Raw genomic sequence first — 12,641 nt, 5'->3', positions numbered from 1 at the left:
GAGAGACAGAATACTAGCAGCAGAGGGGCAGAGAGGGAGACACAGAATCCAAAGCAGGCCTCAGGCTCTGAGCTATCAGCACAGAGCCCTACACGGGACTCAAGCTCATGAACCACAAGATCATGACCTGAGCTGAAGTCAGATGCTTAAGCAACTGAGCCACCCAGATGCCCTGATACACTCTTGTTTTTTTAAAAGATAGTGTTCCAAATTTATGACCTCTCTGTGATGACAACTGACCATCAGCAATAAGCCTCCAGTTGCTTTCAAAATAAGAAACAACCTCTCCTTTGAGGAAAAGCTGATCGTGAAATGAGTAAGAACATAATCAGTATTTGAAAGAGACTAGTGCTATGAAGAGAGCATTGTTTGAAAGTGTTTCCCTGGTCACAGTGTTGCCAGTGATGACAGTGCCTATTAAAACAACAGTATCTTGCCTTAAATTTTGATCACATTTCTCAGTTAAGCTGAGTCCGATCAAAAGGGGAGAATTGTTATAAAGAAAACCACAGGCCCAAAATGCCATCACTCAGACCAAGTCACCAAACTGAGACCTTATACCTGACTGCAGTTTCAACCTTCCCCAAAAATTAGTCTTAACTGGTCAGGAGGAATTTTCTGATCAGCACCAATGAGGTCATCTGTCACATGAGCCTTCTATCTCCCAAAAGGTGAGGTAATCCACCTAATAAGACCTCCTGCCCTTCCTGACCTTGCCCAGAACAGTCCTTTCTTTTGCTAATAACTTTCTTACCCCAACTTCCTTCCTCTAACAGTCTTCCATTTTGAACCACACCTCAGAGCTCCCCTCTGCTTGCTAGATGGGATGATGCCCAATTTATGAATCACTTAATAAAGCCAATTAGATCTTCAAAGTTTAAAACGTAAGAGTGTTATCTGCACACCTTTAAAACTTGGAAACAGAATTTTTCTGCATTAAACACCATCCAAATGAAATATAGTGTGTTTTTTTTTAAGTTTATTTATTTTAAGAAAGAGAGAGCACACACAAGTGGGTTAGGGGCAGAGAGAGAAGGAGAGAGAGAATCCCAAGGTGGCTCCACACTGTCAGCACAGAGCCTGACACAGGGCTCCATCCCATGAACTGTGAGATCATGACCTGCGTTGAAATCAAAAGTCGGATGCTCAACCAACTGAGCCACCTAGGTGGCCTGAAGTTATAATGTGTTTTAAACCACTTATTAAAAATATAAAAATGCAACATATTATGATTAATTTGCATAAGTGAGTGATTGACATCAGGGAAGATGGAACTCAGTAGCTTTGTTTCAACAAAACCTTCAAAACTAGGTAGATGGCACTACATAGTGAACATTGTGATTTAGTAAGCATGGCCAACAGTGTACTTCCTCAACTGGGATTTATGTAACTGAGTAACAACTTCCCTTTTTTGAAACAAACTGAATTCTTCATATTCATTTTTAATTTATATATTTGTATAGGTTTTATAATGTATATGTTACAAATATTACAAATAAACAGTTGTAAATATATTAAACAAAGGGGATTATGTTTACATAGTATATATGGGTAATATTATATATTAAAATACACAAAATATTGTAAAGATGGAGTGTACCCAGTTTTAGTTCGGAGATTACTGGCCTAGACTAGTGTTTCTCAAACTCGGGAATCACCTTAGGAAAGCATACTTAAAATGCAGAACTCCAGGGCCTAACTGGACCTGCTGAATATGAGTCTCTGGGATGAGGACTTGCATGTTTCTAACAAGCTCCCTTCCAATTTTGAGAACACCAGAGTTTGAGAACATTTCTTCTAGAAAATAAAGTCCAACTCCTTATAGAACATTCAGAGTCCCTCCCTGGCCCCAACCTATCTTGCCACTCCTTGTCTCCATCATCTTCCACCCATGGAAATGTCATAGCCACAGAAATGCCCATTGCTCAGCTCTGTGCCCAGCATGAGGTAGAGGTGTTCAAGAAGTGTTTGACCCAAGTCTTGTTTATAAGGTGCCCAACTCTGACTCACCTCTACGCTTTGCGTGTGCTATTGCTACCTTCTGAAATTTCTCTTCCCTTTCCTCCAAATTCTTATCCATCCTTCATTCTGTGTTTAAGTGCTGTGGCCTCTGCAACTCATCACACTGCACATCCTAGTTCTGTGACTTAGCATATTTTATTTATTGATGTGTGCATTTCTCTCTTGACCCTACGCGCTCCATGAAGATTGAGAAGACTGCCTCATTCTTGTGTTTATCATGCCCCACGCGGCCACCTTTTCCACTTCTTCCCCTACCCTGTCCTGCTCCAGCCTCTAGACCATGAAATAGGAGCAATAATCATTAGCTTTGGGAATGAATGGAAGCACCCTGGAAGATGAAAGCAGTGGGATTCTTTTGATATTCTTCAAGTCCAGTTAAAATGGAGTAACAGAGTTCCATTCTTAATTATGAATAGAAATATTTAAATACCTAGAACTTAACTGAAACCTTACTGTCTTTTTCTTAAAGACTTGTTTTCTGATTCTATTTTGAAAATACTATTAATTTTGGAGATTCTGATTCTTAGACAAATAACCTTCAAATGTGTTCCTTAAAATTATTATAACTTCAGCTTTCAATGTAATGTTATTTTGATGCAGTGTTTTGTAAATCTTGGAAATATTACCCGTGTATAATGTTTTTCAATTTTATTTTATACTTTTTATGTTATATACTGGCTTTTTAATGAACATCTTATCCCTTATCTTTGTGTTAAGTATAACACAGTTTTAGCTAAGACGAAGGTTGACTTGTTAAAAATCTTGTCCCAAATTATGTGTGAGTGGGGTTATCACAAGGCTTCCTCTCTTTCTCTCATTCTTGAATACAGAAATCCACTGCTCTAGCATGAGATTCACCCCTGCAGCTGGGACTGTTGCACGGAACCATGTATAGCTCATGTTATCTTTTCTGTGCCCAGATGTATCCCCTCTCCCACTTCCCAGCTCGCTCTCATGTTTTCTATTTTCAGTGACCCAACTGAGACCTGCCTTTGGCACCACCAACCTTGTGCAGCCCAGAGTACAAAATGTTCCGGCCCCCACAGATACCACTTTTGGAGATCTTCCCTCAAAACTGTTTTTTAATAACAGTAGAATCTATACAGATTAGCTGTAGATTTTTGTGACTGACTCGCTGGGAATTCTTCAGGGGTTTCTCTTAAGGATCAAGAGGAAACCACAGAAAACAATGCTTACTTTTAGATCTAATTTTTTTTTTAATTTTTTTTTTAATGTTTTATTTATTTCTAGGAGAGAGAGAGACAGCATGAGCAGGGGAGGGTCAGAGAGAGAGGGAGTCACAGACTGAAACAGGCTCCAGGCTCTGAGCTGGCAGTCAGCACAGAGCCCGACGCGGGGCTCGAACCCACGAACCGCGAGATCATGACCCAAGCGAAAGTCGGACGCTTAACCGACTAAGCCACCCAGGCGCCCCTAGATCTAATTTTTATATCTGATCACTTGAAAACTGTTGTCCATATGGACAGCTTTTTCAGATCCAATTACAATTACAGAAATTACAGATGTCCCCAGATTCATGGATGTTTCTCAAATAACAGTAATAATAGTAGTTTATTAAGCACTTCAGTTATGCCAGGTCCTGTGATAAGCACGTTGAGAAATTACCTCTTTCTGTCCTCACAGAAGCCCTGTGAGTTGGAGGCTGGTACTGTACCCATCACACAGAGGCCGTGTACCTGGTCCCGGCAGATGAAGTTTCAGGGTCACACGTTAGGGTCACACGTTAGGCAGTAGCCGAGCCAGAATGGTCTAACTCCTGAGATTCTGCATTAACTTCTACATCTCATACTAAAAACCCCAGTTTTACTTTTTAGAATTTGAAAACTACTTTCGAAAATAAAGAGTATGGGGGCGCCTGGGTGGCTTAGTCGGTTAAGCGTCCAACTTTCGCTTAGGTCATGATCTCGCGGTTCGTAGGTTCGAGCCCCGCGTCGGGCTCTGTGCTGACTGCCAGCTCAGAGCCTGGAGCCTGTTTCAGTCTGTGACTCCCTCTCTCTCTGACCCTCCCCTGCTCACGCTGTCTCTCTCTCTCCTAGAAATAAAAACATTTAAAAAAAAGAAAAAGAAAATAAAGATTATGGCATATGAACAGGTTTCTAGAGCATCTTGATGCACTTGAAATCTGCAACGTGTTCCTGTGTTTCTGGGTGGTTGTTAAAATGCTAACTGTACTCTCATTTGCAGGCCCAAGAAGCTAATATTAAAAGCTTTCAAACAATACTGGTTCATCTTTAAAGATACATCTATAGCCTACTTTAAAAATAAGGAACTTGAACAAGGAGAACCAGTAGAAAAACTAAATCTTAGAGGTAAGGGAGTCCTACATGAGGGTATGGGCTTGTCATGACCCAGCATATGCACATGAAAGCCGAGACTTCTACCCAATGAAGCAGGGTTTACTTCCAGAGGAACCTCTCTGTCTCGCGGGTTTCTACCTGGCAGCCTGTCTGCAGCGTTCTGCTGTCCTTTCTTCCCCCATGCATCCAGACCTATGGAGTGGTGATAATTGGTGTCATCAATGTAGTAGTACACAAGGCATTGTAGGGGCCTGAAGACTTTCTACATTCCAGAATGGTTCTGTTTAATTCAGTGTCACTTCAGTTTCTGTACCAGTTTCTGAAAGTGGCTGTGAGTGTACTGGTAACTCCATCAACTGAAAAAAGACTTAACCAAATGCACTCAGTTCCCTTATCATATGGTGACAGAAAATTCCCTCCACTTTGATTTATTTTAAAAGTTTATATTCATAATTCAGTGCTACTATGAGTTAGAATAGCCAAATCAACCTCGAAAGTGAATTCAGTTGATGACATATTTAAAAGAGTAAAAGAAAATATTTTTTGTTATCCTTGTTAGTTGTTCATGAGTCTTATTTAGTTATCCTTTAATTAATGTTGTCTGCTTGCTCCTCAGTTTTTCAGAAGAGAACCAAATCTGAAGGGCTTGTATTCAAAGTGTTTCTTTTAGATGCACATCTGATATTGATATGACATTTTTCTCAGAACTCAGTTTTGCCCCTTCCTTTTATCATTCAGGCTGTGAAGTTGTGCCAGATGTAAATGTAGCAGGGAGAAAATTTGGAATCAAGCTACTAATCCCTGTTGCTGATGGTATGAATGAAGTATATCTGAGATGTGACCATGTAAGTAAAATGCTAACAAAAATGCTAACTCTCTTCACCTTTATTAAACCTAAGGACAAATCAGCTGAGATGCTTTCTCAAATCAGAGCACTCATCAGTCAGCTGTTGCTTTGTAACAAACAACCACAAAATCAAATGACAGATACCAATAAACATTTGTCTCTGAAACATCTACGGGCTTGGATGACACAGCCTTGTGTCAGCCGGACAGATCTGCTTCCAGCCGCAGGTCTGGCTAGGCTTGGCTCCTTGCTGGAGGTTAAGCTCACTGTATTTGTTCTGGGTGCCCAGCTGCCTGGGGAGGCTCTGCTCATAGTGATGGTGGAAGTTCAAGAGAGGAACTACAAACATGGCACACTTCCTAAAGCCTGGGCTTTCAGTTACTAGTTATTTCCACCTACATTCCATCAGCAAAAGTCCATGGTGGGGCTCAAAGTCAAGAGGTGTGAAATTACACTTTGGCTCTGATGAGATAGACTAAAATTACATGGCAAAAGGTGTGAATACCAGGAGGATGAAGACTGAGGTCAGTAATTCAGTGTACGATACTTACTGTTGCTCTGAAGAATTCTGCCATTCAGCTGCATCCCCTCAGCTTCTGAGATAATTCCACTTGGCTCCCGGAGGTAAAAAATGAGCACACACATTAAAGAACAATAGAGGCCACCACTGACAAGTTCAGAGCCCATCAGTGGACCTGATTCCTTCCATGGGATTCAAATCTTTACTAAGAACAGACCAGGGTAGACGTTATATGGGAAATCGGTTAATGATTTTTCCCTCATTTCCTTGTGTCATAGAGATCAGACATGATATGAAAACGGAAATATATATCAAGGAAATCTGTCAGGTAGCTTGGGTTTTCACCTGTCTGTGCTCCATGGTGCTCTTGTATCCTTGGTTTATCTTTACATGCAAAGTTCCCTGCCTGCATGGAATTTGTCACAGCTGACATTCCTATTCTCTAGCCTTTTAGCATAGAGAAACTCAACATGGGACTCAAAAGCTTTTGTTCGGTGTTAAATTAGGTGATTGACAGTCATTCAGAACATGTGCCACTTCACATCTTTCCTTGCTTAGTAGGTGACACTTTCGTATATTGTAGAAATGAAAGCCCACCTCCTGCTCTGTTCCCAGCAAGGTGGCTTTGCACTTGAATTTGTGTCTTAGCCCTCTTATGTTTGCTGCAGGAGAATCAATATGCCCAATGGATGGCTGCTTGCATCTTGGCATCGAAGGGCAAAACCATGGCAGACAGCTCCTACCAGCCAGAGGTCCTCAACATCCTTTCATTTTTGAGGATGAAAAATCGGAACTCAGCATCTCAGGTGGCTTCCAATATTGAAGCCATGGACATGAACCCTGAATGTTTTGTGTCGCCTCGATATGCAAAAAAACTTAAGTCTAAGCAGGTACTGCTAATCTTGTTTGAGTGACTGTTGGCAGTAAATTCTGTATTTTCTGAAGTACAATGAGGAATTAAAATGATTGAGGCCATCATCATGAAAAATTGGCTCATGGGGGGGCACCTGGGTGGCTTAGTCGGTTAAGCGTCTGACTTTCGCTTAGGTCATGATCTCCCGGTTCCTGGGTTCGAGCCCTGCGTTGGGCTCTGCGCTGACTGCCAGCTCAGAGCCTGGAGCCTGTTTTGGAGTCTGTCACTCCCTCTCTCTCTGACCCTCCCCTGCTCACGCTGTCTCTCTCTCTCTCCTAGAAAAAAAAAAAAAAATTAAAAAATTAAAAAAAAGAAAAATTGGCTCATGGGGATATTTGACTTTGGACTCGGTGTTAGACAATGTTAAGAGACTACTGTTCATTTTGTTAGAGCTGAATACTGCTAACTGAACATGGTAATATTCCCAGATTTAAATGAAATTATTTAGTCCCCACAAACTAAAATTTTAAATTGCGTGTCCATCAGAGGGGGTAAAAAGTTACACAAATAGACTGATGTAAGTAGAACTACTGTCTATGGACATTATATAGACCCTAGAAAGAGGGACCCAGAACTCTCCATCTACATGAACCTTAGAAGTTTATGTGTTGGCTGATCTTGTTCCTTCTTCTCCCCAGTGATTTACATGTTTCATAGAAGAGAGAGAGGAAGAGAGAATGAATGAATGAATGAATGAGTGGATGAACAAATGAACAAATGAAAATTGATTCTCTTTGTAGAGCTACAGTTGGGCTTTGCATTTATTTTTCTCGTTGGGGACCTGAGCTAAAGGTACAATTATAGAATAGTCACTGTATGCTAAGGACAGTTTGATGTCTATCACTTCTGCTTAGCTGGCAGCCCGGATCCTAGAAGCCCACCAGAATGTGGCCCAGATGCCCCTGGTCGAAGCCAAGCTGCGGTTCATCCAGGCATGGCAATCTCTACCTGAATTTGGCCTCACCTACTACCTTGTCAGGTGATTACAATGTTCACTTGCCTCTCTTGCTCTCCATTTGTTTCGAAGTGCCTTTCTTGGATCCCAGTTTCTTCTCAGTCTAGAATGTAGAACTCTTTTTATTTTATAATCCTGTTCTTTCACAAATGGCCCAAATACACTGGCTGCTCATAACGATCTTCATTACCTTCTTTTCACAGTACGTGCCTGGGTTCCCTGCTTCTCCCCTTGTTCCCTAAGTTGGCAGCCAGAGTGATCTTTTTAAGATCTGAGTCAAACCATGGTAGGCCTCTGCCGACAACCATCTGAAGGCCTTCTGGCTCAGTCAGTGTATAAGCCAAATCCTTTCAATGGCCCTACGAGACCTTAGCTCTGGGATTTCACACCTCTGCCCCTCCTTCACTGTGCCCAGCCACACAGGCCTCCTGGCAGGTCCTGAGCACATACATACATACGTACATACGTACATACATACATAAAATGCTGCGGCCTTGCACTGGCTGTGCCCTCTGCCTACAATACTCTTTCCCCAGATACCCACGTAGCACATTCCCTCACCAACATCTTTAATCAAATGTCTTCTCTCACTGCAGTCTTCCCTGACTCCCTTTGTAAAACTGTAACCACCCCCATTTGCCAGTATTCCCTACTCCCCTTCTGTGTCTTATTTTCCTTCATGATCTTATTCGCCATATATATTTCACTTATTCATGACTCTATCCCCCCACTAGAATACAAGCTCCATGAAGATAGACATTTTCTGTCTATTGAGGTCACTACTATATTCCTTGTGCCTAGAAGGGTGCCGAGCATACACAGTTGGCAATTTTTAATTAATTGACTTGACCCTTTCTTACTTTGCTTTCCACTGATGTCAGTTTTACATAAAGGATGTGTGCAGGACAGCCTTAATTCTCTCCATTCTTCATATGTGCTTCATATCACAGTAAAAATAGCCTTCTGTAGAAAGCTAATCCTTCACTGTCCATTCTTCAGATGTCATTTAGAAATGTTCATATCATCTTTAAGAAGTTGTATACGAATAAACATTGTATTACAGAAAGCAGTTGCTTCTTTTCATATTAATTTCTTTTTAGATTTAAAGGAAGCAAGAAAGATGATATTCTGGGAGTTTCCTATAATAGGTTGATTAGAATCGATGCAACCACTGGGATTCCAATCACAACATGGAGATTCACAAATATGAAGCAGTGGAATGTGAACTGGGAAATCCGGCAGGTACAGTGACAGTTTTTGGTATATTCAGCATTGAACCTATACACGTGTGTTCCACTGGAATTGTACTTTACTCTGTTCATACATTTAGAACTCAAGAACCACGGGCACATGGTCATTGTCTGCTAAAATAATCACATGAAATTCTGGGCATTTTCCTAACAAGTACAAGCCAAATGGTTTTGAATTAACACCGTGGGTTGGCTTAGTCTCCATGTAGATTTTCCATACAGACTCTAAAATTGCTGAGCAGTTTGATTAGTCTCCTTCAACTCAGAATAGGATTATATAACACTTAAACTGAAAATTACTTAGCAGATACTCTCTGAGATAGAACTGTCATCCAAAATGAATCCAAAAAGGCCTCATCTGATGGGCTCCCAAGAGGTCCAACTAGTTCAGGACTCAAAGGCTCATCTGCCTACATGGAGAGCATTCCAGTCCCCAAAAGGAAAAACTGTTAGAGAAGCAAGTGATGTGAGCAGGGATGACTGAGCAAAGCTTTGCCTCTTGAGTTAGGGGGCCTCCAAACCATCTGCCTCCCATTAACTGCACCCCAGGAGCTAAATTCAAGCCACGGGAAATTCCAGATCAAGTCAGAGGCATGTTTGCATCCAGCTTATTTAACATATTCTGATACTGATAAAGAATCTTTTCTCTTTTTTTTCGGTAGAAAGCCATCCACCTCAAGGGATGATAAGAGACTTACAATGTTTAATTTTTTTAATGTTAATTTATTTTTGAGAGACAGCACACAAGCAGAGGAGGGGCAAAGAGAGAGGGAAACACAAAATCGGAAGCAGGCTCCAGGCTCTGAGCTGCCAGCATAGAGCCCGATGAGAGGCTCGAACCCATAAGCTGTGAGATCATGACCTGAGCTGAAATAAGATGCTCAACCAAGTGAGCCACCCAGGCACCCCAAACTCATACTTTTTCTTTTTTTTTTAAAGAACCATGGATTCCTTTCAGCAGAGGCACTCATTTGTAGAATAAAAGGCTGAGATTAGGTGGCCTCTAAGGCAGTGGCTCTAAAACCTTGTTCAGTATTATGATCACCTGGGGAGCTTTAAAACACCACTGCCCAGGCCACACCCTAGACCAATCAAATCCCAGATTGTGGGACTGGGAGGCTGGCATCAGTAATTTTTAAAAGTCCACTTGGGCAACCAAGTTTTGAGAACCAGTGAAGAATGGTTCTTCTGTTATTTAGAGCTTCTGACTTTCAGCTGGGAAGGGCTGCAGGGCTGTTGGGTGCGGAAAAATTCAGGGGAGCCTTTTATTCTCCCTCAAAAAGTCTGCTAAGTACCCTGCCCCTCGACCAAAGGAGTGCTTAGGAAGTTCTTACATCTAAACAAGAGTGACAGAAAGTATGTATGTGTATTGGGAATTAAGAAATCTTTTGCCAGGTGTGCAGCAAAGCTGACACCACAAGAGGGCGCAGCGAGAGCAAAGACAAATTTGCTGTAAGCATTCAATGGAAATGGTGATTGCTTTGGGGTTGTTTTTTGCTTTCCGGGGATTGGTTTTGTTTTGTTTTGTTTTGTTTTGTTTTTTGCCTGAGGGGTTTGGGGGGAAGCAGGAGGAATTATCTGTAAGCCACCTAAGCAGGCCTCAGCTCTGACACCATCACAAGGCAGTTTTTTCTTCATTTTCCTTGTCAGAGTTTAAGCTCACTTGTGCCTTCCTCTTCCAGGTGGCAATCGAATTTGACCAGAATGTCTCCATTGCATTCACCTGCCTGAGTGCAGATTGCAAGATTGTGCATGAATACATCGGTGGCTACATTTTCTTGTCCACCCGGTCCAAGGACCAGAATGAGACACTTGATGAGGACCTGTTCCACAAGTTGACTGGTGGTCAGGACTGAAGCAAAGCAGATCTGCCCACACAGAGGGTGAGCCAAGGACGGTCCTCCCTGGACACATTGGATCTTCAGTTTATACAATGTGTAGAGTCCAGACTGACAGACAACATCGACTCACCACTGGTCCCTCAGATGAGAATCCTTGCCTCATTTCAAATACACTGCCGAGCATACCCCTTTCCTTTCTCTGCCCTGTCCTACCAGTGATGGAGGGGGCCTCAGTGGCCTTTTCTGTAAAATGGGTGGATAGAAGACAGGCTAATACTCCAAGATTACACTACAGCCCAGTATGTAGCTGCAGTCCTATGACTTCTAGAACCTGCAGGTATATGGCTAGAGGTCACCAGTGTGCCCTTCTGCCTTGTTGGTAAGTCAGCAGAAAGACAGAAAGGTTAAAAGCACATGTAGCCAAGGATATATCTTATTCCCTAACTCAGGTATAAAAAGCAATTTGTCTTTCCTTAACAGTACTGCTTTTAGTTCCCATCTTGTGAAAATGGCAGGAGTCCACACTCATACTTTTTCCCTATAGGTCAAGGTCTGGGGGTGGGGAGGGGAAAGGTGGGGTTACCTGGTACTAGTTGGTGACAGGGGGTCAGAGCAGTGGCCTGCAGTGTCATCAGTGACTTCGGCAGAGGTGACTACTGACCCACCTGGTCTTGGACATGGGTCCCCTGAGGTTAGTGCTGCCAACTGCAGGTCCTTTTCCATCCTGGGTATTCCTCAGCTACCTTAAAGTCCTTTCTGATGACATGGGTGACACAGGGGAAGAGGGAAATCCTTTCCTCAACCCAGCTGCATGTCTCAGTTGCTTCCGCTCTGAGCTGGGGCTCAGGAACATGGGCCCTGTTCTCTCTGTTTATGAAGACCACCTCCCTGCATCCAGGCTTACAATTGAGGTCTCCATCCGAGCTGGTCAGGGAGAGAAGGACAAACCTATTCTCAAAGACCACCAAGTTCAGGGGCTGATGGCTTCCTCACTGGCTTCCATCTACATTTTGTAAATCAGGAGCTAATAATAGACTTACTCTTTTTCTCTTTTTGCTCTTGTCATCTCTGCCTCAAGACAGGAGTGTGAGCCAATTAATAACTGCCTCGGTTGTCATTTTCTGCTTTGATTGTCAGCTTTGGGAGCAATGGGTTTTGAGAAAGAAAGAAGCAATATCAGGGGTAGAGGGAAATATCAGAGAGTATTTAATTATGTTTTTATAAATGTTCTCCTGTCACAGAAAGGACTTGGGCTGCAAGGGTAAAGCAGAGGCTCTGTTTCCATTTTGAAATTCTTTTAGGATTCAAACCTCTGGGAGGCTGGCCAGAGCTCAGATGCCCCAAAACATCAACTGCTTTCTTCTCCAACTAAGACATTTGAGAAGAGAGGTCTCCACAGCTCCAGGAACCACATTAAGACAGTCCTGTCTAGGAAACCCCAGGCCCTGAGCTGGAAGCTGTTACTGGAAAGTCCTCTTTCAGCCTCCCCTTTAGAGGTGAATGTTCATGAAAACTACCCAGGCACCAGCTGAACTTCCAAGGCCCACCTTAAAGCTAGGAGGTGGGTTAGGCACTTGGAAAATGTGGTCCGCATCATAAAGAACTTTGCTTGAAATGTTTTGTATAGAAACTAGTGCTGAGCATACTGTTCACTTGGTGTTGGTCATTTCTATATAGTCTTGGGCTCTATTATTTTAGAACCTAAGTCATGTCTTTAAGATTAGGTCAGGCCTTAGGTTAAAATAATGTTCCTTGAGGCCACGTGTTACATGTCTGCTGCCAAGCACAGCCCTCCACAACTTACCAGAATTGAAACTTCAGTATAACTCTCTTCCTTGGCTTTCCGTGGTTGTCTGCCATTCCCATGAAAACAAACAAAGGAGTTGACTGGTCTTCACCAAATTTTCCAGGGAACATTTTTTTCATGACTATATAGCCACATCCCAAAGGAATAAGTGTGACCAACAAAACTTTA

The 12,641-nt window shown here is 42.4% G+C and overlaps 1 protein-coding gene across 1 annotated transcript in view; it reads left to right on the top strand.

Moving 5' to 3' along the window:
• The window catches only part of FERMT1 (fermitin family member 1), a 38,311-nt gene extending 27,162 nt beyond the window's left edge, over window positions 1-11,149 (top strand). The window contains exons 10-15 of the mRNA XM_039224884.1: window positions 4,228-4,352; window positions 5,079-5,185; window positions 6,376-6,597; window positions 7,475-7,599; window positions 8,676-8,817; window positions 10,508-11,149. Coding sequence (XP_039080815.1) covers window positions 4,228-4,352; window positions 5,079-5,185; window positions 6,376-6,597; window positions 7,475-7,599; window positions 8,676-8,817; window positions 10,508-10,681 — 895 coding nt within the window. The 3' untranslated portion in view covers window positions 10,682-11,149. The remainder of the gene's footprint in view (window positions 1-4,227; window positions 4,353-5,078; window positions 5,186-6,375; window positions 6,598-7,474; window positions 7,600-8,675; window positions 8,818-10,507) is intronic.
• The last annotated feature ends 1,492 nt before the right edge of the window (window positions 11,150-12,641 follow it).

The sequence above is a fragment of the Hyaena hyaena genome, unplaced genomic scaffold (genome assembly GCF_003009895.1).
Source record: "Hyaena hyaena isolate Hyena2069 unplaced genomic scaffold, ASM300989v1 scaffold_16, whole genome shotgun sequence".
Taxonomy (NCBI): domain Eukaryota; kingdom Metazoa; phylum Chordata; class Mammalia; order Carnivora; family Hyaenidae; genus Hyaena; species Hyaena hyaena.
This window is presented reverse-complemented; position numbering and strand designations above follow the sequence as displayed.